At 37.0% G+C, this 26,923-nt stretch overlaps 4 protein-coding genes across 16 annotated transcripts in view; 2 read left to right on the forward strand and 2 right to left on the reverse strand.

Annotated features, from left to right (window-relative positions):
- The window catches only part of LOC117422421 (myomegalin-like), a 59,234-nt gene extending 57,942 nt beyond the window's left edge, over nucleotides 1-1,292 (forward strand). For all 5 annotated transcript variants that reach the window (XM_058987057.1, XM_058987054.1, XM_058987055.1 and 2 more), the window contains one exon: nucleotides 644-1,292. In XM_058987057.1, coding sequence (XP_058843040.1) covers nucleotides 644-682 — 39 coding nt within the window. In that variant the 3' untranslated portion in view covers nucleotides 683-1,292. The remainder of the gene's footprint in view (nucleotides 1-643) is intronic.
- A 186-nt stretch (nucleotides 1,293-1,478) lies between these two features.
- Nucleotides 1,479-8,206, reverse strand: LOC117422423 (uncharacterized). Of its 6 annotated transcripts, none has more exons than XM_058987059.1 (9): nucleotides 8,110-8,206; nucleotides 6,703-6,917; nucleotides 6,246-6,357; nucleotides 5,423-5,514; nucleotides 5,115-5,214; nucleotides 4,537-4,658; nucleotides 3,787-4,008; nucleotides 2,541-2,674; nucleotides 1,479-2,165 (listed from the first exon to the last, which is right to left on the reverse strand). In XM_058987059.1, the coding sequence occupies exons 2-8, from the start codon at nucleotides 6,791-6,793 to the stop codon at nucleotides 2,568-2,570; spliced, it is 846 nt and encodes a 281-aa protein (XP_058843042.1). In that variant the 5' UTR covers nucleotides 6,794-6,917; nucleotides 8,110-8,206; the 3' UTR covers nucleotides 1,479-2,165; nucleotides 2,541-2,567. The 6 variants fall into 6 exon arrangements, with proteins under 6 accessions (XP_058843042.1, XP_058843043.1, XP_058843044.1 ...); XM_058987060.1 differs by lacking the exon at nucleotides 8,110-8,206 and adding an exon at nucleotides 7,900-7,936; XM_058987061.1 differs by lacking the exon at nucleotides 8,110-8,206 and adding an exon at nucleotides 7,786-7,931 and having other exon boundaries at nucleotides 3,850-4,008.
- Nucleotides 8,078-10,609, forward strand: LOC117422195 (large ribosomal subunit protein eL28). Its single transcript, XM_034927551.2, has 5 exons — nucleotides 8,078-8,222; nucleotides 9,044-9,134; nucleotides 9,331-9,454; nucleotides 10,214-10,332; nucleotides 10,481-10,609. The coding sequence occupies exons 2-5, from the start codon at nucleotides 9,054-9,056 to the stop codon at nucleotides 10,568-10,570; spliced, it is 414 nt and encodes a 137-aa protein (XP_034783442.1). The 5' UTR covers nucleotides 8,078-8,222; nucleotides 9,044-9,053; the 3' UTR covers nucleotides 10,571-10,609.
- Nucleotides 10,610-18,275: 7,666 nt separating this feature from the next.
- On the reverse strand, nucleotides 18,276-26,886 carry LOC117422617 (phosducin-like protein). 4 transcript variants are annotated; one of them, XM_034928035.2, is made up of 5 exons: nucleotides 26,767-26,886; nucleotides 24,686-24,822; nucleotides 22,997-23,180; nucleotides 22,036-22,217; nucleotides 18,276-21,448 (listed from the first exon to the last, which is right to left on the reverse strand). In XM_034928035.2, exons 3-5 carry the CDS (start codon nucleotides 23,166-23,168, stop codon nucleotides 20,885-20,887), a joined length of 918 nt encoding a protein of 305 aa, XP_034783926.1. In that variant the 5' UTR covers nucleotides 23,169-23,180; nucleotides 24,686-24,822; nucleotides 26,767-26,886; the 3' UTR covers nucleotides 18,276-20,884. The 4 variants fall into 4 exon arrangements, with proteins under 4 accessions (XP_034783926.1, XP_033893711.1, XP_034783927.1 ...); XM_034037820.3 differs by having other exon boundaries at nucleotides 26,755-26,874; XM_034928036.2 differs by lacking the exon at nucleotides 24,686-24,822 and having other exon boundaries at nucleotides 26,755-26,877.
- Nucleotides 26,887-26,923: the final 37 nt, after the last annotated feature.

Below are 26,923 nucleotides of genomic sequence, written 5' to 3' on the forward strand. Positions count from 1 at the left end.
AACCATACATCTGAGTTGTGTGGCAATGTGTGTTTCATTCCTTTAACACAGTATATTGCTTTAATCCATCTTTATAGTTTGATTGTGTGTTACCTAGTCTAAAGCAATATATGTTTTGATTTGGTTAGAATGACCAAGAGAAGAGATTCATTTTTCTCATACATACATATACATACACTGTCATGAGCATTCAAAGTATACACCATATCCCTTACTGCATCCAAGGGTTTGTTATGTATCTGCTGTTGATTAACAAGATGCACATTTTATTGGTTATCAAGGGTAGGGGTGCAAAACATCAGTCCTCAGATTTTATAGATTATTATTAAATATTAAACAGTTGAGGATCAAGATAGAAATTGAATGGGTTCAAGTAATCAAGTTTATAGCTGGAAAGAATACCTAAACTTAATATTAAAACTGGCAACAAACATAAATCTGAAAGAAACTATTTGATTCTCACATTACAATGGGTTTCACCAATACAGCAAAAAAGATCACCCTCTTCATCTACTGATTTGTATTGTATTTCACAAATGAATGTATGGTTCAGATTGTATATTTTGTGTACAGACTATTGCAGATTCAGGTAGTTTAATATTAAACAAGCATTAACTTGGTTTGACTGAACTTTTCTTGACAGATTCAGCCCCTGCAGGAAGCCTCAGTAAATGGGAATTAATCCGCGGGGTTGACAAAGCTGCAGACAGACCTGTTCATCTGAGGATCAAAAAAGTGACTTTTTAGAATCTTCCCAATGGAGCTATTAAGACTTTGTAAGATGTCACCAAGATGATATATAGATAGATTATATATATATATATATATATATATATATATATACACACATTTTTTATGCTTTTAATATTTTAACAACGCTTAAGAAAAGAGAAAAAATTGTTAAGTTCAAGTTAAATTGCTGAAATACTTTTTATAAATTGTAAAGTGTGCTTTTATTAACATACTGTAAAAAAAAATAATTATGTACATTTTGCAAGAATGTTTAGAGTGAATGTTTAGAGTACAGTTTTCATATTTTTTTTAACTTACCTGCTGCCTTGCTTTCAGTTGAAAGCATTGTTTGTATCATGAAGCTGTTGTGTTTCAGGATTTTACGATTTTATTTTTTCTTCAAACATTTACATAGAAAACATACCTCCTTTTAAATTAGTTTCTAATTTGGACCCCTGGAACTGTTTGATGTTTTAAAGAGACACAGTTCATGTGTCAAAGGTATGAAAATGTTAATGTGTACGAACAACTTCACATTAAAGTGGAAATTAAGTTTGAAACCTACTTTCTCTGTGTCTTATGTGATAGTGAAAAAGCGGTATATGAAACACTAAGGCACTTAATGTTGTCTATGAATCTGATGATACTATACAGATTACATTATACATTTAACCAATGGGGGATGCTTACATTGATAGGGTTACATTGTTTCCTAATTTTATGAACCTGACAACAGTATACAGCAACACTGCGTAATTTTTTATTTCAATTTCTGTGCTGTCGCAAATATACATACAATATTAATGACTAACAAAAGTTTACAGTTAAAGTGCCATAACCACAATATTACAATAATCTAATAAAGTATTCATAAACCTGCCACTTGTGCAGATGTGACAATCAAATATGCATGTTATTTCTATATACAAAATGCAAAACTTCCTATAAGCAGCAGTTAATAAAACAAAAAAATAAAATTACGTTATTCTACAGAACATAATTTTACTGTATTTAGAAGGTTTTGCATAGGTTCAACCACTTTCTAATTGTGAGATAGTCCGGTGTAATTAGAGTATTCACGGTACAGTAGCTACAGCCTTAGGGGCTGTTCTCTGTGCGTGCTGTCTTTCTGCACTAACAAAGAGAATTTGGGTATTTGTCTATTATGAACACTAAAATGACCCCCTCCCCAATACTGACCAACTGTTTCAGATTGGACTCACACCAATTCAGAGTGCATACAGGGATTAGAGGTATGTACTGTACCACAGCACTTCTGACAGACTGACATAGGGATGATAGTAGGTGCTTGGCTGCCATGTGCTTCCATGTCTAAGTCCGCCCAGATGTACAGTAATGATTGTATGAGCCATTTTGTAGGCGACAAGCATCCCTCCCGAACAGTTTGTCATATGGTGTGTTTGTTAATCGCCCTGTAAATGTACAGATTTGATTATCGTTATTGCATTGGGAAACATGCTTGAGATAATGGAGACATCATTCCTGTAGATAAAACTGCAACACAAAAAATATTTTATGAAACAAAACTGCAGCAATCCTTTTTGCGCGCTTGTTGAAGTAAGGATGACCTCTTTTCCTCTTGCCAGTGGAAAAAGTAAGAGAATTGGTTTAATTCTGATCTTTTTTTTTTTTTTTAAACTTTAGATGATCCCCATGAAAATAACTTTTAAAGTGCAGTGCTCTCTAAGACTGAACCAAAACTAATTATCATTTCAGTTAGCATATTTAGTATTTTCCATTTCAGTTTTCCAGAGGAAAAAAAAACAACATTATTATTGTGCAATTACCTTATTGTCTGATTTAAATCACAGAAATTAAATATCTTCAAGAACTGAAGCAGCCTCCTCCAGTTTCATGTTTAGTCTATCCGGTGAGTTTAAAAGGTCAATCACAAGTTTTTTGGGCAATTCCAGCAACATACCTGAAAGACAACGCATGCAGAAAATTGTTACATGGTAGTAAGCAACTCAACTGAAACTGATGTCTGAAATCAAAGCAGCGCACTAAAAGCAACCATAATGCAAGTTTGCATTACACATCGACAGCTCATAACATCACACAATATACAGTAATCCCTCAGTACAGCGTTCTAGGATTAACCGCGCCCTCAGGTATAGCGCACAGAATTCATATGTCCCAATTTTTTTTACAGTTTTACAAGGTTACAGTTTCTGTGTATTGCATTCTACTGTAATTACATTACTAGTCACCATCACCACTTCTCTTGCTCTTGAGTATATAGGCAGATGCACACCGACAGGTTCTCATATTTGATTTGCTACACCATGCTCCATTTATATATATGTATATATATATATATATATATATATTATATATATATATATATATATATATATATATATATATATATATATATATATATACTGATTTTGCATTTAATATTTAAGTTATTTGGTACGGTACTTTTTGTTTTATTTCATATGCAGGCTATGTGTTCAATAAATCTAATCAGGAAATGCATTGTAAGTATCATAATGTGCACTGTGTTTTATTTATAACTCTTATTTTCCCTGTTCCCCTTTGTATGTATATATTTTTATTGTTCTTACATAACAGACCTGTAGTGTATTTAAGTACAGCCAATTAATCCACAGTTAGCCTATACCACTGTATTTTTTTAAATCATTAAAATAGGAAGTATTACTTGTTTGATTTTCATTTTTATTATATATTATTATTTATTTCTTAGCAGAGGCCCTTATCCAGGGCGACTTACAATTGTTACAAGATATCACGTTATTTTTACATACAATTACCCATTTATAGAGTTGGGTTTTTAGTAGAGCAATCTAGGTAAAGTACCTTGCTCAAGGGTACAGCAGCAGTGTCCCCCACCTGGGACTGAACCCACGACCCTCCAGTCAAGAGTCCAGAGCCCTAACCACTACTCCACACTGCCCCCCCGCACAACAGTACAAATTTTAATTATCAAGTGGTATTTAAATCAACTGAATGTTTCATGCAGGGATTTAGACTTCATTATGTAGGCAATTATTCATGTGAACAATATACCTGTAATCCTGTCTGCATACTTTCTAAAATCAGTAGAAATGATATAAGAGTATAGTTCTTCACCCAATTTCTCTGTCTCACTGTCCAAGTCACTCTCCACAGTGGTGTCCAGCGCTGGAGAAGGAAGCAGGGCTACCTGAGCTCTGTGTACTGCAGACTCAAGAGCCCCCCTGTCACACTGCAGCTTCTGCAGGGTACACACGTCCATTTCTAACAGCATACCTGAGAACCAAAGAAAATGTTAAGGGTTTGCGCTTCCTGCTTTTAACCCGGGATAAGTCACAGCTGTATGTTTTACAGCATTTTACAGTTCACCTGGATTGCCTCAACCACTTGTTGGTGGCAGTCAAAGGATAAGCAAGGGCAGGGGTTTGATGCAATCCAGGGTGATTCCACAGTGCTGTAAAATGCTCAAAGTCCAGCTGTAACTTATCCCAGTAGGGTATATGTTAAGTAAATCAACCTGTTTACTGGAGGGTCTGTAGCTCTGCTTCCACTGTCTTTGGGTACTGTAGTAGAAGTGGATATACACTATTCACTTACTGTAGTGTTATTATGATTCCACATTCAACGTAACAGTACTTATAGGAAACAAACGAAATCCTACAAAATCTAAATTGATCAAAAATAAATAAACATTCAAAAACAGAGGATCTATGTGATATGAGAAGAAAAATCATTGAGGCTCTGGAAAAGATTAGCTGTAATATTTAAAGCATTTTATGTATTACAGTGCAATATTTCTCTCACCCGTAATGTCTGCACAGTTCTCTGCATCAATTTCCTCTATCATTGCAAACAGACTCTCTCCCAGCTTTTCCTTCTCATCAAACTCAGATGAAACAAGGGTTTCCATCTTAATCCGGTTTTGTCTAATCATAAAAAAATAAGCACAATATGAACAATAATTCCATCGCAGGTTTTTGTGGCTCATGCTTTTCTCTTGTGATTTATGACATTGCAGAACCCCTCGATGGGGATGTGTTCTCATTATTTGCTGCCCCTCGTTCTATATACAGGATGATACATACAAACGCACCACATGAAAACAACAACACAGAACCTGTTTCTTTTCGAAATGCGGACAGGAAAAACATAGTGTTGATAACAGCTATGATGGCTTTGGCATGTCTAGATACTTAAAATGGAAGACACATGTCCATCAATACTGTATGTCTATCTGCCATGTCTATTTGTAAACCTGAAACCAAATAGACAATTATCATGCTAAAGAAAGGTATGAAGTAATATCAAAGTGATATAGAAACATTTAGCTTTGTAATCATGTAAGCATGATGATTTTAGGAAATTAATAGATCACAGCTTACTGTTCAAGTGTTTTTAATGCAACATTAATATTTTCTTCCAACAGTTTTGAATCCAGAAATAGCTTCTTCACTTCTTCCTTTTTCTGCTCCAACAGCATTCCTAAAGCATGGTAAATTCAATCAGCTGACTTATTCCAATACAACTGGGGAACAGCATTAAAACAGATGTAAATTCTCAAACGCATACAATATGTAGCACTTATTAGTGCACTGTGTTATACATAAAAGCTGCATATCCCTGTTGCAAATCAGTTTCAGTCATGACGGGCAAGACAAAAATTTCTGGGTGTAAAACTTTGAGAACTAACCTGTTATCTTCTCACTGTGACCAGTGTTGTAGAGATCAACAAGATTGTACAGACGTTCCCCTAGCGAGTCTGTGGACTCGGAATTACTATTACTGCAGAGAAACAGACAACCAATCATTGTTATGTGACTATACAACAGTACACTTTGTTTCTCATTAGATTGCAACTCCAATACATGACAAATTTAGCTTGCATGCCTGATGCAGTACGTTGTGATATTTGTAAGTGCATGAAATGGTCATACCTGACTATAGAAATCTTTACCCAACACACAATAAACCTGGTTAGTGTTTTAAAGTGGTAATAAATAGCAATGAATTTAACATTCACAATTCTTCAGGTCCTTTATTGTTTTTTTCTGTTTATCCTTTTGTTTACAGAGGCTAAAGTGGACAGTTTAATGATTTGCACACAGGCAGATCATGTATGTATCATTTATTATCGCAGTGGCACCAGTCAATGCAATTAGAATACTTTCCTACATTTCTGAACTGTACAGGAGTGATCACATTGCTCAAAAAATGTTTCCTAAAAAATGTTGAAGAAACATGTGTATGCTGGGCTTTACATTCATGTGCTGTACACCAAAAACTACATGCAACATTATCTGTAACACTGCTAGCGAATGGGGAAGAGTACTTTCACCAAAACAATATAGTGATGCTAATGAGAAGTAAGTAATCATTTTAAAGCCTTGGCCATATAACACTGTGTCTGAAGTCGCGGATTCTTCAGCTCAATACTGTCAGTTTGAACTGTTTGATGCGGGAGGCTTGTTCTTCTAACCCTTACACACTTCAGACCAAAACTCACTGAAACTTACCTGGCTGATGATAACTGAAGAGCACAAAGTGCTTTCTCAATACCATCAGACAGCATTCTTTTATCCTTTATCATCTCTTCTATTACTGACCCAGGGAGTTCCAACAGCATTCCTAGGAAACAATTTAGAATACTCAGTTAATGTTATATCTTAAGCCACTGATATCAGACTATTTGCAAGCCCAGTATTCTGCCTGTAGTATTATATTGGTGATGTATATACATGTTCATGAAATGGCTATATTGTAAAAAATAGGTTAAGATAATCCCACTCAAAACAGCAGACCAGTAAACTAATCTTGTGAACGGACGTATATATCTAGCTAATTCAGTACTGTAAGATTATCTTGCAGTGACTGCTCAACACAGATCTATTTTCACTGCATTGAATTGTGTTAAGTGACGTTGAGCTGTGCTATTTATCCCCTGCTGCTTGGATGGTTTTATAGTCCAGTTACCTGTCAGTTTTCCAGCAATGTCTGAGTACTTAGGATAAATGATGCTGTAAAGCTGTTCTCCGAGCATGTCCATCTGCTCTCCTTCCTCCATCTCATTCGCGATCAGTAAAGACTGTCCTATTCTTAGGAAAGGTGGTTCTTACAAATTCTGTGATGTCCTCCTTCTTCGGATCTTACCAAATTATAAATCTGTCATCTCTTCATCAGCTTTTGCCCTGAAAAAAAATGTAATTGCTGGTGATAGACAGTAATTTAAACACTCTGATCATGAAATTCTAAAAAGAAACTAAGAGGCATATTTTACACGTCTAGTGCCTACATTGCAGCCTGGCTGTATCGTGCTGTGTGATTATAAATCAGCTCTGCACTGATGTGCTGGAAAAGCATTCACTACATAGCGATATACCTGGCAGCTGGAAAACCCAAACGATGGCAATCAAATATAACCACGGCTCCAGAGTTTATACATTAACTGTTTCAACACTGCAGTCTAGGGAAGAGGACTGCTGAAAACTACAGACCGCTCTATATTTACAGGAAAAATAACTTTATTCACAACACACCAGTAAACTAATCTAATTTACCAATATGCATATCTATGCCCATTTGTTTTAATTTTCACTAGAACATTGAAACTATTACATTAGTAATCCAAGGGCAGGGTTTCTGTTAAGTTTACCATATCACACAACACCGTGTCTTGGGTTTTCAGGAGCAGCAGCAGCAGACATTGGCAGTTATTTTGACAAACCTGGCAGTGCAGTGCAGTACGCTCATGGACCACTTTCATGTCACAGCGTGGGGTTTTGACAACAAGCATTCTTTATATATATATATATATATATATATATATATATATATATATATATATATATATATATACCCACTAGCAGTAAAGTTTAGCCTCGCACTCGCTGAAGTGAGCAGTCGATCCCATGGCATGTACAGCTGACCTTGACATCTTTGCAACATGACTTCAATTCACAAAATCAATAAGACAATATGCACACTTTTTTCAACACGTTCAGTTCATGCCGGTCGGTAAAGTCTATCGCAAATATTTAGAAACGCAGTGCTACTAACAGGCAAGATGTACTGCAACATCGTCTTGCTGTGTCGTGTTCCAAAATTCACGTTATTGTTTTTTATTATTGTCCCACCCAACCAAACAGTACAGTAAAATAAACTCCATCTCACATAAACAGCGCGGTTTAATGGTGTAATTAATCCGCGCGTGGAAGTGACGTCATTATTGCCGCACGCCTTATGTCCAACACAATCTTTCCGAGATAAAATAGTACCATAGTTTCAATTCTGGAAGTATATGACAATTAACTGTACTGAATACCCCTATATTTTAATTAATATTAGTCCTATGGCTTTATGCTAAACCAGCCAACCACATACCAAGCTGTTTTGTCCTTTGAAATCTTCCCCCGCCCCCTGGTCCTGCGGAGTGATCTGTGAAAAGGCTGCTCTGAAGCTGCTTCCTTCCTTTCCTTCTCTTCGGCCGCTAGAAGGTAACGTGGTCACATTAATGCTGCCTTTTATACATTTATTTTCGTGTCCTGCTTGAATTATGGATAACATTTTAAAACAATAACACAGTAAATTATCAATTTTAAAAAGTATATAGCTCAAGTAACGTACTTCTGAGTTCAATAGATGCTTCTTTACAATAAATATTTAAACCCGATCAAGTTCTCGGTATCTTGTCTGTTGAGGCCTACGTTTTGGCAGGCCGGGTTGAATTAGGTTTACAACAGCGCAGTTGTGACTGGTATGCATGCTTTCTAATAAATAACACATAGCAAACTGTATTGTTTTCCCAAATCCGAAGTATACAGCCACAGCATTTCCCCCAAAAATATTTTTGCCAGTGTTTACTGTAAAAATCCAAAAAGAAAAGAAAAAAAGCCTGCACGAGTAGGTGTCTTATGCATGCTTGCTCGCTGCGGTGGTTCAGTTATGCTGTGCAATTCAATATGTTTCTATGAATTCTTACAGCAGAACTCTTACTTGACCTATTATTAAAACAGTTAATAACTCAAAATGAGCATATTAAATGAGTAACATACTCGTTGCTTTACTTCATTTTGAAGTTGCCCATAAGCTTAACTGTGTCATGTAACGATTTTAGTAATAGCACACTACCTGAGGCGATATGATCAATTGTCGTTTTGGACCCAATGTAGTCGTGTAAAGTACATGTTTATCAGACTGAAGGGAAATGCATTGTTATGTTTGCCCTCGCCTTTTAAAAATGGCTTACGTTTACAGGAGCAATGTAGTGGTATGTGTCACGTTTTCCTTAGTTTCTGTATTTTATCATTTATTTTAGGTGTTTGAAAATGTCTGCTCATCTGCAGTGGATGGTTATCCGTAACTGCTCCAGCTTCCTCATCAAGAGGAATGGGCAGACCTACAGCACTGTAAGTATCATACGTGTTAATCTACACAATCACAGACCGTGTTTATCTTAAGTTGCTGCCTATCCATTTTGGGGACCGCTGGTAGTGTTTTACATTCAGGTTTGACAGTCTGGCTGAGGTATATTGCTTGCAAATTACTGTATAAATCGTGTAAACTGGTTATAATGCCCTTTTCTTTTAATCCTCAATGTTTTAGGAACCCAACAACCTGAAGTCCAAGAACTCCTTCCGTTTCAATGGGCTTGTCCACAGAAAAACTGTTGGTGTGGAGCCTGCAGCCGATGGAAAGGGAGTTGTCGTAGTCCTCAAGAAGCGTGCAGGTAAATGTTTATTGCATATGTGTAAGATTTTCAAATGATCACTTCCAGAAATGTAGTGTAACATTACTTGCATTAGTAGAAAAAGCAATTGGAAAAAAAAGGGCATCCGTCAGGTAGACTATGAAAATGGGTAAAATGACTGGGTCATTGTATTCAGTTGTACGGTAAATGAGAGATCCATTCCCAAGTGTTTCTTCAAACATGTTTTAATATTAATAAGCAATATTATAGATGGGATTCCCAGTGGTATCCTGAAGTATGGTATCTGCCATAAACTGTTCAGTTTCTGGATTTATAGTTTTATTTATATCTAGAGAACTGTTTATCCAGTCGTGATGAAACTTGGTTATACCATTCCCTCGCGCAAAGTGCAGTGCTTGCTTAAAGTATACCACACTTTAGAAAAGTTTAGAGTGTTACATAAACTGCTTATCCGATTGTGATAAAACTTGGTCTGGGAATTCTGTAGAACAGCAAACTTGGGACAGATGGAGGTGCTTGTCTACCTATGTCATGAGGATTTCATTCATAATACTGATGTCTAATTTGGTACTCGCTGCCGTGATGGGGGATCACTTTAAATTAAATAATGGTTGCAGCGTGTGCAAACAATTTCTTTGCATAGTTTCCCTTTCTTTTTGTCTATGTTCAGAGGTGATTCAGATTGTTAAATGTTTTTTTTTTATATATAGAGTCCTAGATAAGGTGGGAGAGGTGTGGAAAAGCTCAATGTTATAAGATTGAAAATGTCCTCTTTAGGTCAGCGTAAACCAGCCACATCTTATGAGAAGATCACCATCAACAAGAACTCCCGTGCTACCCTGAACAGCCTGCGCCACATCATCCGTAAGAATAGCTACAGGAAGGATCTCCGTATGGTAAGTGATGCTGGTTTCTGTTAGTCATTGAATTACATTAACATTACCAGTTTTCAATTTCTTGGTGAATTTATCAAGTGACAATGGCATTTGCTATAAGTTTGCATCATGTATTTAATGTACTAACATCAGGAATTCCCTCTTGCAGGCTGCTCTGCGTCGTGCTAGCGCCATTCTGAGGAGCCAAAAGCCAGTGGTTGTAAGGAAGAAGCGCACCAGGGCTGCCAAGACAGCATAAACTGACTTGAAATATTGTCAATAAAGATTTGTTAACACATTTGAGCTGTGGAGAATTTTGTGAAAGACAGAGGCCTATTTTTTTCTATCTAGGTGGAACACAATACCAATATGTTTAATTTGTGTTTTGCTGAAAACTGCTGCTTTATTATTATATAGAATAAGGTATTTCAGGTCATACCAGGGTACCACTGAAATAGCAGTCACATTTGTACATTGTTTTTATTAGTTTATTCTTAACATTTACATGTGCAAGGTGCTGTGCAAAACAGGGATCCACAACAGTCCTTGCATTCACAGTATCATGGACAAGTATTTCCTCACATGTTGGTGACCAGATGGGGTGGGGGTAAGACTGAAATCTATGAATGTAGGTACAATAATATAAACCAAGTCCAGTGTTTCTGAAAACAAGGTTAATCCCATGTGGCATACTTTGAAAAGTACAATAATTACTCCTGCTATTGAGCTCTCTGTTTTTCATTAACTGCAGAACGATTATATCCCCATCAATACTAAAACCCCTTTCACACTGGCACTGCTACCTGGATCCAAGCTACCCAGATCACAATCCCGCATAGTATGAAACCACGTACCTAGGTTAACCCGGGTTACAGTGACCCACCTCAGGATGTAGGTTGACACGTTTTGACCTGGGTTGAGCAAGACAAAATGCATTACGGCCGTTCGTAAGCCAACAAAATAACAAACAGCCATGCCTGCGTGAAGGTTTCACTTCCACAAGGAACTTTTCTGTTCAGCCATATTTTTGTTGCTTGAGATACACCATGAGCCAGATTGCAGCGGGGATGAAAAAACATTTGCTCTAATCAACATTTGGGCCAATGGTTCTATCCAGAGAAGCTTGAAAGGAAGCATCAGTAACAAGCTGCTTCCGGGGCATTGATACGCGGGTCTGTCACCCAGGTCAACCCTGCTTTATCAAACACCTGACCCGGGTAGAGCATGTCCGTGTGAAAGGGGCTTAAGAAGGACATCCGTTGTTAATGTTGATTGATGATGACCTTTCCTATGGAGTTATCTTTTTCCAAAATCAATTTCATTAAAACAAATATATATATATATATATATATATATATATATGTGTGTGTGTGTGTGTGTGTATATATATATATGTGTGTGTATGTATGTATGTATTTGTGCCGCATTTTCATTTTAGCCTACTTAACTACTCCCTGGATTAAATACTATTCTAGATATAGCACTGCTGGATGCACAGGACTGTTGCAGCTTGAAATATCTCGATCACCACGTTAGAGGTTAAAACACAATTTGATGGAAATTGCACTCACCTGGCCTTTCAGGATTTGACAGAAGCCATAAAGGCTGGAGTTTTCAGGAGTCTACACGTTCATTCACCTATCCTATAGACTCGTGCATGATCAAAGAACATCTGATTAGCCATGCATTGTGTGCCATTTACTGTATCTAAACAATATTGGCATGAAATGGTATGTAAAGAGAGCTACAATCTTATTTTAAAAATGTGGAAAAGTGTTCTGATTGATTATGCACCTCGTGCAGAATACCACAAAGGGACATCACGTAAACACCGTTTGACAGTATTAACATTTTTAGCAATTTAAATGACCTGCAATCTGATTTTATCTAGGATTTATTCTCAACTTTTTTTTTTGTTTTGTCCTTCACCCAGAAAGCTAACCTTCGATGGTGCCTTTGCACTCCTTACTTGCTCGCATCGTTTCCTTGCCCCAGGAACCAATTAACGACAGCGTCATTCAAACTAAACCCCGGTTTATTGATTGCTTAATTAAAATCAACTTAGCGAAATAATAGTTTAGATTTTGACGATTAAAAACTAGGGTTTAATAGTGTTCTATAATCTTTTATTATTATTATTATTATTATTATTATTATTATTATTATTATTATTATTATTATTATTATTAATGTATTTATTTTTGTCCAAAATGTATATGCATTTAAATAATTAATTGATCAGGTAAACAGTTGATATGGTACATATGAACATGAATCGCATATTTAGTTGTCAGTTGTAGTGAAAATGACCACAAACTCATAATGAATTTCAATAAAATATAAATTATTATGGCAACATAAATACAATACAAATGTACATTTAGACTTCTCTTCATAATAAATAGAGGAGGACACTTCAGAAAACGTGTGTTCCACATTGATATACATGTGATTTATAGTTTTTTTTGTTTTTTTTGTTTTTTATTGAATCGCATGAGTATACGCCCAAATAATATTTAATGCAAACTTTATTGCAATATAAAATAGATTTATAGGTGTGAAATAAAATATACTGTACCACTTAATAGTGCGCTCTTCAAAGCGAGGTCGGTTTTTGCGATGTATCCAGCAATGTCTCACAACTGGGAGCTGTTACTCACGGAAGCAGATGTAATTAATTGATCTGTAAAAATAGCTCAATGACATTCCAACACCCCTGGCGTAAAAAAAAACAAACAAAAAAAAAACTGTTCCATGAAAGCAGTACGTTGTCGCATCTTCGTGTTTGTTTTAAAACAGATGTAAATGCATAAACAGATGCTCGCGTTGAATGAAAGCAGTTCAGTTGTAGCTGAGGGGAAGGAGGAGTGAGAAATGTCAAGAAGGGAATCTTTTCATCTAATGATACGAGTGCATAACGCTCATTGAAAGAAATAAACTGAAAACTGAGAGACCAGGAGCAAGATGTTCATTATAACGGTTGCATTTCTTTTTTATGCTGTTGCTACTTTTCCTAAATTCAGCACAGAATTTGAACTGCAGGACACCATCAATATTTTACGAGAGGAAAATATTTATCTTCACGATAAAGTAGAGAATTTGACGGAGGCTCTTCGAGAACTCAAACATCTAATCTGGAACCGCTCAAGAGGTGAGTATTAGTTCCTATGGCAACACCTGCACATTAGAACTATACTTTTGAAATACTGTATCATGTAGCTTCAAACGTGGTCTATAATCACTGTAAATAAAAAGCTGAAAATAGGATATGTTACAGCTTCAGCATGAATTATTTATTCAACTGCAATACTTGTGTTCTATTCCTTATTGGGACATTTCAGAGATCCGCTGGATCTTTCAAAATAATTTTTAAATATTTGCACGAGAAACCAAAATAATGCATCACTGCACATTAAAATAAAAATCTAGGAAATCTAAAGGGCCTAAATTCTATTGCGTATCTTTGATATTGTTTTTGTTATCATCTCAAGTAAGTGTGAAATTTGTTACTAGAATGATCAAGTGACAGCTGTCAGGTCTATGCTAAACCATTGTTACCTGGACATAAGCAGTATAGACTATAACTCCTGTAATAAATGCTCAGGTCAGACTTAGCAAGAGCCTCCATTTGCAGATTGCTGCAACAAAGTAGTTTTAAGTGGTGGCTGCATGAGAAGTACAGAACCCTTTCCATCAGCTGGGTTTTCATAGAATAGGCCACATATTGGCATTCCATGCTGGCTGTAAAACCTGTTCTACGTTAGCAATACCTTCCCTTAGTTAACATTAACATGAAGTATTCCAAGGTTAGTGCTAATCAGGGGTTGTGAAACCAATCCATAGCTCCTTTAATAAAATTAGAAATGGTAATGTGTCCAGTAAAACACAGCTTCCGTTGTACCCTAAACAGAGATTGATCATTTAATGTGGTGAGTAATTGATATTGATCGAGATCTGCCAGCGAGCACATGACGTACCTAGTCAATACGTTCTTCTCTACCCCCCCCCCAGAGCCATTTGAAACAGTAACACTGCAATCAGTTAATTTTCCTTCTTTTAAACAGACTCCGGGAGTGCTCAATCCAATACTGACCTTCAACATATATGGGACGAATGGACAGAAAATGGTCATTTCACACATTCCATTAATATGTGGACCTTTGAACTGAAGTATGGGAGTTTGTGGGGTCACCATAAAATAGAATGCATTTTTTGAACAGCCCTTATTAGTAAGTGTACTAATAAAACTATAAATGCATTCTAGCTAATTGATCAATAGCCCTTGCAGTATTGTGAAACACCCATGCTACTGTTTGCTCAATATGTTGATATTACTGATATGGATGTAACATACAGCTTGTTGAAGATTGCATGACATAATCTCCAAGCAGCCTATATGCGTATCCAAGCGTGTGAGAGAGAAGTGACACATGTAATGTAGGCTAGATCAGCAGAAGGGTCTTTAATGTAGTAAGCAGCAGTACCATCTTGTGCACTGCAATGTATTGCAAGCAGAACTAAAGGAAATCTGATCCAAAGGGGCTGATCACTTCTGATCTAGCCTATGTTACATATAACAGGGCAGACAACTAGAGCTGCAGAGCAGAACTCCTGAAAGCACTGTAACACAGACTCATCAAAACATGAAAATCAACATATCTGAGAACCAACTCAAACATCATACAGTAAACAAAGCAGAAATTAGATCATGACATTTGAAACTATTTACTCTGAAACAAAAAAAGTAAAGAACCGAAACATTCTCAAAAACAATAAACAGGGACCCGTACGAGTGACCATTGTTTGAGCATGCTTACAGCATTTGCAGTTACAATTCAGTTTAACAGAACAGTCATTGAACAGAATGTGCTCTGCTTGGTAAACAATCTTGAAAAGGAAAGCATTTGTTATTGTTAGGCTGTTATGAAAGTACCACACATGAATGAAAAGAGATACGTGCTTGCATTTGAGAGCAAAAGATGGCAACTTTTCATTTCTGCGTCTGTTTCGGAAGGCGGCAGAGGCAGCTTGTTATGTGATGCACTGCTGTTACGGATTCTGCCCTCTAGGATGAGAGCTAAGAAACACTCTGAATGCAGACACGCTTTTGCATAGTGGTTAAGACATTTGCTTGCGGTGTCCGGGCTGCCTGTTTGTGCCCACCTTGTTACAAAGTGCATAGCCAGCATAGTGTGGTTCCATTTAAAGTATAGTGCACTGAAAGCTAAACTGTGATAGAATGATATCAGGGAATCACATAGAAAAAAGATACTGCACCTAGCTGATAGGTACATCATTTAAGGTGTGATTTTGTAAAACATGTTTATTTCCTGTTTACAGATTTGTTCCATGTCTCATAAAATATCTAGGAAAAAGAAGAAAAAGCACAAGAACTCCACATTTAAACAAATGCAAACTTATTCATTCAAAAATATTTTTCTGGTAAACTAAGAAACTGTTAGCTTTGTCTTCACTCGAGCCTAAAAACATTTCTAATATATATATATATATATATATATATATATATATATATTAATTAATTTGTCCCGTTCTAGACACAGGATTGTACATCCTGTGGCAAACCACCTTCCTGCTCTCACAAACATTCTAGTTTTCATAAACAGTCTATAAACAACTCTTTTAAATGGCCTTCTAAACTCTTGTAACCCCTCCATTGCTTGTTGTCTGTGCAGAGTTGGGCTCCGACACGCATCACCTCTTGGAACACACTCTGTGTGCTCATGACCCCCACAGAGGAGCTGCACACAGGAGCTGGCCTCTTCAGCTGCTCATTATAAGCTGCTTTGTTTATTTGTGTTTACTGCTATTGTGACCTATTTCTTTGTGTATATAGCAAATAATATACACGGTGGTATTCCATTTATCATCTGAGCGCTTCTATGCATACACACAGTTTGAGTGTTGCTGCTGACCGATATGAATAGAGGATTTCAGAAATGTATTACATTTCTAGTTGTGATGATCCATTGCATAGTTTTTTGCTTGTAGTGTGGCTTTTATGTATTGTTTTCTTTGATTATGAAAAAAAATGCTTTCTGTAAACACTATGTATTCAATGCTAGTACCCTTTTCATGCAGTACTATAACATGTTTTTGTTTTTTTTAACTGTTTACCATGTAAAACCACCTGCAACTTCAATATAGTATTCTTCAATAAAATGATTTACAACATAAAATACACAAAATGCTTGTTACTTCTTTTTCAAAATATATTTTTACAAATCTATAATCTTTTTGTCTATGATTTTACTGAAGCACCAATTTTAAAAATGACATATTAAGTAAATATCTGCATTAACTTAATCAGTAATTGATCCTTGTTACATTAATATATGGTGTACATTTCCTCTCTTCAGATCTGTAGACTTGTGTAGCCTCTTTTAATAATAAAACATTATTTAAAGAAATCATCCTAGAATGAATAAAGCTAATTGCAAGCATGTACTCCATGCTGTGGGATTTACTGCACGATAACTGCATTGTAGGCATGTTTTCTGTAATATTCAATAACTGTAAAGAGAGACCCAGGTTAGGTACCTTAAAACTGTTCCCATCTTCGTGAACCTTAGGTACTGTAGTAAACAATGATTAAAGCAGAAACCGCAAACAATAACAATACAAACTGCACATAATAGGATATGAAGCAGGTAAGAAGGCAAATATTACAAATAAAATGGTAGTATCCCTTTAGAGTGATGAATGCATGTGCAATGTGATAAATAAAATACATTCAAGCCATTTGACAGTACATAACAAAATGCAAAAAATGCTACATTAGAAACCCCAGCCACTTCCAGCACACACATTATATAAATCAGATGATTCAGTGAACAGAAGGATAGTGCGAATGGTAGAAAAAGAACCAAGGATAACTGCCAAAGAGATACTAGCTGAACTCCAAGGTGAAGGTACGTCAGTTTCTGATCGCACCATCCGTCGCTTTTTGAGCGAAAGTGGGCTCCATGGAAGAAGACCCAGGAGGACTCCACTTTTGAAAGAAAAACATCAAAAAGCCAGACTGGAATTTGCCAAAATGCATATTGACAAGCCACAATCCTTCTGGGAGAATGTCCTTTGGACAGATGAGTCAAAACTGGAGCTTTTTGGCAAGTCACATCAGCTCTATGTTCACACATGAAAAAATGAAGCTTTCAAAGAAAAGAACACCATACCTACAGTGAAACATGGAGGAGGCTCGGTTATGTTTTGGGGCTGCTTTGCTGCGCCTGGCACAGGGTGCCTTGAATCTGTGCAGGGCACAATGAAATCTCAAGACTATCAAAGCATTCTGGAGTGAAACGTACTGCCCAGTGTCAGAAAGCTCTGTCTCAGTCGCAGGTCATGGGTCCTCCAACAGGATAATGACCCAAAACATCTATGGAAAGAGCTGAAACTTGCAGTCTGGAGAAGGCACCCATCAAACCTGAGACAGCTGGAGCAGTTTGGTCAGGAAGAGGGGGCCAAACTACCTGTTAACAGGTGCAGAAGTCTCATTGAGAGCTACAGAAAACATTTGATTGCAGTGATTGCCTCTAAAGGTTTTGCAACAAAATATTAGGTTAGCGGTCCCATCATTTTTGTCCATGCCATTTTCATTTGTTTTATTATTTACAATATTATGTTGAATAAAAAAACAAAAGCAAAGTCTGATTTCTATTAAATATGGAATAAACAATGGTGGATGCCAATTACTTTTGTCAGTTTCAAGTTATTTCAGAGAAAATTGTGCATTCTTTGTTTTTTGTGGAGGGGTACCAACAAATTTGAGCACATCTGTATGTATATATTATGTATACACCCCACATGCTGCTTGTTTCTGAAGGTGGTAAAAATACCCTTTTGATGACTTTCTATCTTGTTTTGTCCATGTGGGAGATGGTGCATTTCAGAAGTGAAATACACAGAACAATAATATCAAAGATTTAAATGCATAACAAACAACAGAGGTTCTATTTGTGCTTTATTTCATTTTAGTTCTCACAATTTAGTAGGAATCATTAAAATGTACAAAAGGTATAAAACTAAGAACTGCTTGTCCCTTCATACAACATTGACAGGAGTACATAAATAAGCTAAATAACTGGTCATTACCATTTGTACTGTAACAAGCATTCACATGAAGGTGTTTAAAATGTTAGTTCAGACGTACAGTAAAGTACACAAGAGCCTCCATTTTATCACAAAGAAGAAAACAAATGCAATCACATGACATCAAGATGCACCTTGTAATAAACACATCATTCAGACTCAACATTGTACAGTGTAGCTATAAAAACAGACAAGGGTGTAATGCTACATTACAGGAGAAATCAAATGTCTTGCATATCCTTGCTTGGGGTAGTTCTGTGTTGGTTAAAAACATACTCTTATATGCAAGAGGGATGCCATGCGTATACACTAGACTGGATAGTCATAAACCTACAATACACTAGGGTGAAACAGGAGCTAGAATGTTATTTTTATTTTACTTTATGCTATTCAGGTACATCCTGTATTCTCTTAAATGTATCTCAACAGCATGCAAGGTTACAGTAAAGCTCTCTACTGAGGTTGACAACCTATTTTCTACAACTAGCAACCTTTTCTAAAACATGCATTCTTTGCTCAGTATATCTACAGCACAATAGGTGTCTATTGTAAGAAAACAAAAAAATTCTGGCTTGTGGTTTATGTCATTTCTGTCATTAAACAAAAGGATTATTTTATCAAAATCGTAACAGGAATGTCATTCTGCCTTGTGTAAAAGCTGAAAGGAAAACAACAGTTTTAAAATCCCAGCACGGAATTTAAAATGACATTAGAAAAAGGAATGGGTTATCGTCATTGCCAATCGCTTGCTGAACTAGAAACGACTGGTTAGTTGAGGATTCCCAATTATCAGTGCTGCGTATGAACTGTTGAGGTGGCAGGGGAGGGAAGCAATCAGTGTAGACAGCAAAACATTACACATGTGGAACACAAAACCAAGAAGGAAGGCTGTTAACAATGGGACTACAATAGACGATTTTGGTTTTTCATTAGTTTTGTACGTTAATTCAGGCTATGCAAATACAATACTATACAGCAGATAAACTGCTGTGTCCAGGTTAGGCACCAGCAAGCCACTTCTCATTTTCAGAATGCTGCTTGAAATAGCTGCATTACCCACATTGAACATGGATTTTAAAACCTTGACTAGCAGTCCTTTAAGGAAATAGCATTGCAAGCATGGGAGCACACACAAGACCACATTGTTAATTCCATTCTGCACTTAATGCAGCTGTGGTTGAATGCATCAACTTGGGCTTTTAAAAACAGGCTCTTTTATTGATCTGATTGTGAAGAGGCTGGACCTGTCCCTCTGGATGGTTTTTACATTTACTATAGTTCCACTCAGCATTGTAAGAGCACCTTCAGCAAACACAATGCCATGTACATCAACGGCCACTACGAGAGCCTCCCAGTTCTAATTAGAAGTGGAGTGGCATGCAAACAGGCCATTGCTGTACTGTTTAAGTACCAATGGACTGAAAGAGTTCTTAAAAAACAATTATTACCATTTGCAGGGGAACTCTCAATGAGGACTGTGATTGCACAGCCAAGAGGTTTGAACTGTGCCCCCACAGGCTTGCATTTGTAGCTTTGCTTACATAATGCATTGGGTTCATACCAAGATGTTATTATCTTTGAGTTATTCTCATAATTACACAGTAAGACAGGCTGAAAATGTACTTTCCAAAACCATATAAGTACTCAAAAGTTAGTTCCCTTGTTAATAAACATTTACATTAACAGTTCAGGGTATTTATTAACAGCAGAATATTGGTATTGCAATAGTTTGAGACTGGATTAGATTATTGCTTTATAAGTCTCTAATGAGATGCTGCAACTGCTAACTCGATGTTTTAGCACTTTCTTTCATAATCTACCTGTGTACGAATACACTGAATTAATGGTCTAGATGACACACAGGGTGATTTTGCAGTTGCTAAACCAACCTTAAATAATTGATTCCCAATCACTGATGTATCGTTCAGTATGATCAATAATCAGAAATCCCCCCACTGCCAGATTTCGGTTGACAACAAAAAACACAACCTGCATGTAAAACAATGCTAACCAATCTTTCCAGTTATGCAAACTACATACCCTACATTTGTGCAGCCCAAGGTAAGCAAACTATGTGAGGGTTTCTCTTTTGTTTGAGAGGAAGGCTGAAATCTTGAACACATAATGTTATCTAAAACTGTGCTTTCACAGTCCCTCAAATTGGAGCATATGTGGATCCAATTTATTTGATGAGCAATCCATTTTATATTTTAAAACTAGCTATATCAACAACAAGCTGAACGTTTCAAAGAAAACACACCTTTAGCTCAGGGGTCAAGACCACTAGGTCGATAAAGAGGGAATGACTTACAAACAGAAAAGAAGAGAGAAATAAATAAACACATCTTGATTGAGGTGTTAGCACATCATTATTACAGATTTTATGTTCCTGCAAACATGTTTAGGATCATAATTAATCATATATTTGTTGCTTTATATCACAGACTTGAATTTCCGTTTTAAGCTAATCAATTTCCAGATCGCTGTCTTCATCGCTGTGTGTGTGACACATGATAGAGGCATTCCGGATAGAGGTTGGGATCACTGCATGTTTATCTGGCAGAAGGCCGTACTCTTGCAATAGCGCCTCCAGATCTACTGCAAAGAAGTCTTCTCCAAGCTGATCTGTGAGACGCACAAAATTGCCAATCAGATCTCCTTCCTTGTAGACCAGCAGAGCAGGCAAGGCATTCCCAGTGAATCTGGCACTGGCACCAATCACACAACTTTTGACACGGCAAAATTTAACAAGAGGGTACTCGGCGGCTAGACATATCATACAGCCCGCCATTGACTCGCAGGCAGGGATATCGTCTTCATAGATATGAATCATCACCAGCGTGCCTTTCACCTCTTTGTCTACAGTGTCCAAGAACTCTTCTGCGCTCCCCAGTTCAAAGACCTGCTCGAATCTCTTCCCGCTGTACAACTGCCTTCTCATTTCGTCGATTCTCTGTTTTCTGTATTGCTGCAGAAAGTCCTCGTTGTCGTTTTCTGCTTGAAGCTGGTTGTATTCTTGCAGGGTCACCTGAAATTCAGACACATAAAAACACTAAGGGTCGTATTCAATGATTTACCCCAGTTCAAAGTTTACAGTTTAAATGTAGGAGATTATAAATTAACTTCCCTATTTTTTTTATTTTTTTTTTTTAGTTATAAGCTTAAAAATTGGGGTAAAATGCTATGTCTACATGGTCTCAAGTTCATAAGCTTAGTTTACTACTACGAATGGACAAATTATTCTGAAAGTGTAATGAATAACCAGGTAACTGATTCTTAAAAAAAAAAAAAACACACACACATTAAGAACACATGTTAATTGCTCAATTATGTTTGGTGACATTGCTACATAACGTGATCAGTTCTAATCTAAACACTGTAGAATCTGATTACATTATGTACTGAAGACACTAAAATCAGGTTTATTTTTGGAATTACAGTAACAAACCCATGTATGTTGGTGAAAACCAAAGTTTAGCAGCAAGTTATATAGAGACACATGCAGAATATAGAATGCAATTCATTTTGAAGCCTTAGTATTCACTCCTTTCAGTGGAGTCATCCCGTATCCTAAGTCCTGCCACCATGATGAATTAGTGTGTCCCGGCCGCTCACCTTCCCATTGATTTTCTCTTGCAGCTCCTTCTCCTTGTCCTTCTCACGCTCGTCGTCCAGGTGTGAGCGGCAGGTCAGAGACAGCTTCTTGATGAGCAGCTCCATCTCCGAGCGCTGCTCCTGCCGCTGCTCGTTCTCCAGCTGTTTGTATTTACGCCAGTCATTGATGACACCTTTCGGTCCTGCAAACCAAAACACCCGTTCCCTTTACACCTTCATAACCGATACTGGGAGTCGGAACAGCGGCTACAAAGAGCATCAAAATCTGGGGATACGTGGAGGCTCCTGTCAGTTAGTCTGTACTTGCGTATGTATTTTTCACTTTCAGTTTTATATACACTTGTAGAAATGCTTGTTTAACTGTGAAACCCTGACAGCGACAGTCATTATCATGTGATGGAGTTATTTAGAGGGGCTTGTATGTACATTACATTTTTTATATATATAAATACTATATTGTGATTTACTTTTTCATTATATGGATAGCTTTAATTTTGCATTTACAGTCGTGGCGGTATTTATGCTACTGACACTGACATACTTGTTTGATGTGTTACATTCACTGATGTTTAGGAAGCTGTAGTTTATTCTAAATTTGTTCATACTTTTCTGGGAACTTGCCAAGTTTTATCCCGTGAATATTTACCTATTCAAAAACTCTACTGAATTTCCGCTCACATTTGACTGAAGTAAAGTATGTGCTTGGAGCATTTGAGATACAGAACAGAAGAGGTTCATGGTCAATTACCCTGAATTGCATCAAGCACCTTTTTGTAGGTGTAATCCCGGGATAACTACGTGTTTGACGCAATCCAGGGCTGCAAAATATTGTAATAAAATCCAGATGATCCTGTCTGGGTAGATTAAATCAAACTGAACCCTAAATTGGGTTCACACAAACATACATCAGAAGTAGCTTCAGTGATCAGTTACACAGTCTACAATGTCTTGTTTTTTTTACCAGTATTAACAGCGCTCCCATCCTGGCTGTAATCCATCTCAAGAACCTCAGGATTGTGGATGGTCTTCCTCCCTTCAGCCCCTTCCTCCTCTCTGTCACTACCTTCATCCTCACTGCTGCTGTAGTAGTACTGCAGCTTCTCCCCCATCAGTTTGTCATCCAGGGTTGTCATCGTTACGGGGCTCTTAAATGAAACAGAGGAAAACGAAGCTCCTGAGGAGTGCTTTCTAATGTGGTCCTTTGCTGGCTGTAAATCCCAATAACCTCAATCCAGGTGATTTATTAAGGCTCTTCATAAATGGAGAAGTTCATTACTTAATTGGGAATATTTTCAATTTGTCTTAACAGAATTAAGCACTGCATGTGTTTAAGCTTGTAATAAATTATAAGATTATGAAAACCGACATCTCCTGTATTACATTTTGTTGGCTACAGTACAACCACTTTAATTCATAAAGGAGTTCAGCTGTAAAACTCAAGCCCAGATCTGAAGTACTCCTAGCGTAGCATAGCGAGGGTGGCACATTTTCAAAAAGAAAAAAAAGGGTTCCTTTCAAAGGTTATTACACTGATAATGTAATTGCATCTTCATTAACATTGCCCATTCCTAATTTCTTGATAGTCTCATTACTAACCTAGTGAGCTACTTAACAGTCGTGTAGGTGTACAGTACATTTATTAAAAGGTCAAGTCTCCTGTGAACTGGGATGCAGTACTGTTCAAAAGCGCACTGCTGGCCCTTCGTAGATTAAATAACACTGATTTTCCTCATTTAACTCTTTTCTATTGTGCTCACCCCCATTCGTCCTCCCACAGATATGCATTAATTAATATGATATGGATCTCCAAATTACAGGTCAGCCTTAAAATGCAGTTTGTACAGTGATGGTCTGAGCACAGGTTAGTGGTCTAGAATGAACAGTTCCATTTTAACCCCAATAACTATACCCAGCTAGTAATAAGATAACTCACACCCAATATTATTTAATGGAGACATTTTATTGAGCCCCCGCACCATATAATCTAATAATTGCAGGGTGTCCTGGAAAAACTTTATAAGCAACAATTTTCTTTTGATTAACTTTATCTTGCTTCTTATTAAAATCAACAAATGCATTTTGGGGAAAACCATATCCACTACCCACATTCATTTCAAAAGGCATCCTCAAACTGAGTCAATATTTTATCTTGAGCAAGTACAATATAGGGTAATGAGAATTGTGGACGAGACTATTGAAGAGACATAAACTTGAGGTTTGGGATTTAGAGACACTGCCACAGTGAAGATAGACTCTTTCTGCAAGGTTGTCTGGACAGATGCAGAACCGTACACATAGTGTAAACTGGTTACACTGACATGGCCAATTGGGATAGCCAATATAACAAGAAAGAGAAGAACGAGGATGACCGATACAGGGGAAACAATACCATTTTATGCAAGTTTTGCTTGCAGATGTTTATTTTACAGGGGTACAAATTCACTGTGATCTTCATATGACAGCCTGCCCTTTTGGTTATTTTTACAATTTCTCTTGAACATTAATTTACATGGATTATGTGTCCATACATTTGCAAACAGTGTCTTGTTTTCAAAATAACTATTAAATACCATGAATCTGTTTATAAACATGATTTGATTCATAATTTAGAAGAAAAAAAAAACAGCAAAAACATTTTTTGTTCAATTACCTTGATGGAGCCTTCTGGCTTTGTGAATCTGAACAGCAATTTGAATTCCACTTGATGAATACAACCTCTTTCTCTCCACTTCCAGTAGCAGCACTGTGCTCACAATCCTTGCTGCTATTTTATCCAGTTGCTTGTGTCTGTATTTGGAAATGTGTTCAAGTGCAATGCTATATAAATGACCAGAACATCCTGGAAGCAATGATTTAATAACCCTGCAGTGCAAAAACAACATCTGGGGGCCTAGATCTGTGCATTAAATGAAGTTAAAGCTTTTGGGACTAGATGTTACATTAAACTCAGCTTTAATCCACACAGCATGGATTTAACAAAACAGCACGGAAATACTTTAGCAAGTAGTCTAACTCATATAAACTAATACTGCAGCACGATTTAAAGCAGACCATTAAAATGGCTTAGAATAAACCTACATGGAGTTCAGGATCAATTTTCGCAAAGCATTAAACATTTGCCATGAATCTTACAGTGGAGATTGCACCAGATACAGAGCTTCGTTTTGACCCCAAAAAAGAAACTATGACTGGATTAAACACGTTTAAACATTTAAAACGTTAACATAATGGAAATGTTTGTAATCAATTAAAAAAAGGCATTATGATTAGTCCTCCATTACAGTGCGGTTACTTTTTTTGTGATAACCATTAGTGTGCCAGACTACTTGTGTACACTCCGTCATCTCTATGAAAGACTGAATAAATAACCCTACACTGCACACATGTGAAATGCATACCCTTGACAATGGTTAAATGTTTACAGGAACAATTAGAAACGGTGTAACACTTTGTTTCACAGCCTTTCTAAGTCTACAAGAACTCTAAAAGCATGTACAGCATCATATCTCACAACAGACAGTAGTGTTCAAAAGTTTGTAAATAACGAATGATATACAGCAAGACTTGGGGTGAGGATAGTATTGCCCATGTTTCCTTACTCAGACATTTTACTTACTAAATACCCTAGTATCTCTGAATAAATAATCGTCTCCACTTTAAAAATATGCTAACATTTCTTATGAGTAACACTTCTCACGAGTAGAATGGTACCCTGAAATGTTCTCCTTCTTCAAGGAAAGCAGAACAACTGGGGATGGGGCGGAGGGGTTTGCCAAATAACTTCACTTGGATAAAGGCGTCTGCCAAATAAATAAATAAATAAATAAATAAAAAGTTTACATAATGTAATGTGTACATAGAAAACATTAATGTTATTTTAGCGCAATGATTTGCACGTCGTTATTTCGGGCAACCCGTCTGTTTCCCGACATGTGCGGTTCAGCGAGGGACTACTGTACACATTTGTTTTGTGTAATGTTAAATTTCGACCCTTTCCCACCGACCACCAGTTCAGCATGTGTCCCAGTTGAGCCTCCCAGAAATCTGGTAGCCTTTGTCAGGGATTTACATTACAACTTAATCTGTCACGTGAGGGGCAGCTGCTGAATAACCTGTGTAGGCTTGAATATGTAACACTGAATCTGGGTCTTAACGGTATGGCTAATCCCATTACATTTGGATTTCCACTAACCGTACCACAGGAACGATGTGAAGGAGGATTACGGTAGATACTCGGGCACGACTCAAAGTGTGTTGTTTATTATGATATTAAATAAATGCACATGCGAATGGTGTCGTCAACACTGCTTGCATTCCAATTTAAAGTAATGTAACTAAACGTATCTATATAATTACATGCTTGATGAATGCCTGGACTGTACACATCACACAGGAAATGACATCGAAAAGAAAGATTCCTAGTTTAAAAGGACTAGACAGGAGCCGAGGAATCGTTTCTTCTAAGCTCGAACGGAACATGTATAGAACGAAGCATCATCATAACTCAAAAGTCACTTTATTTGTAAATAAAGATGCACCCGTGCCAATTGATTTAACAAAGCTATGTACTGGCTACTGCTTATGTCAAACTGTGTAGACATGGTTTGAGAAATCTGTCTCAAAATATCATGTTTACGTTATATATATAGCGCAGCACCGTTTCAAATAACATTCTTCAGTTGTAACGCGCAGTATACAATACCAAATATGAATTCTTACCACAAAGCGTACCGATTATGTTTGAAACGTAATAAACCGCTCCCCTCTGATTTCTCTCAGTGGCAGACAGAGTAGAAAAACACAACCAAACTTCCGCTTCTGAGAGCCACGAATTATAACCGACTGCAACATCCAATAATGAAAGAGAAAGGGCAAAATCGTCATCATG

Source organism: Acipenser ruthenus, chromosome 15, assembly GCF_902713425.1.
Source record: "Acipenser ruthenus chromosome 15, fAciRut3.2 maternal haplotype, whole genome shotgun sequence".
NCBI classification, from domain to species: Eukaryota; Metazoa; Chordata; class Actinopteri; order Acipenseriformes; family Acipenseridae; genus Acipenser; species Acipenser ruthenus.

Excerpts from the sequence above, each read along its gene's own strand:
- LOC117422423 (XM_058987059.1), bottom strand. The coding sequence starts at position 6,793 with ATGGAGGAAGGAGAGCAGATGGACATGCTCGGAGAACAGCTTTACAGC. Across the intron at positions 5,215-5,422 it reads TCACAGTGAGAAGATAACAG|GAATGCTGTTGGAGCAGAAA; the intron begins GTTAGTTCTCAA and ends ACCATGCTTTAG. Across the intron at positions 4,009-4,536 it reads GAACTGTGCAGACATTACGG|GTATGCTGTTAGAAATGGAC; the intron begins GTGAGAGAAATA and ends TTTGGTTCTCAG.
- LOC117422617 (XM_034928035.2), bottom strand. The coding sequence starts at position 23,168 with ATGACAACCCTGGATGACAAACTGATGGGGGAGAAGCTGCAGTACTAC. Across the intron at positions 22,218-22,996 it reads TGGGAGCGCTGTTAATACTG|GACCGAAAGGTGTCATCAAT; the intron begins GTAAAAAAAACA and ends TTTGGTTTGCAG. Across the intron at positions 21,449-22,035 it reads AAGAGAAAATCAATGGGAAG|GTGACCCTGCAAGAATACAA; the intron begins GTGAGCGGCCGG and ends TCTGAATTTCAG.
- LOC117422195 (XM_034927551.2), top strand. The coding sequence starts at position 9,054 with ATGTCTGCTCATCTGCAGTGGATGGTTATCCGTAACTGCTCCAGCTTC. Across the intron at positions 9,455-10,213 it reads AGTCCTCAAGAAGCGTGCAG|GTCAGCGTAAACCAGCCACA; the intron begins GTAAATGTTTAT and ends TGTCCTCTTTAG. Across the intron at positions 10,333-10,480 it reads ACAGGAAGGATCTCCGTATG|GCTGCTCTGCGTCGTGCTAG; the intron begins GTAAGTGATGCT and ends TCCCTCTTGCAG.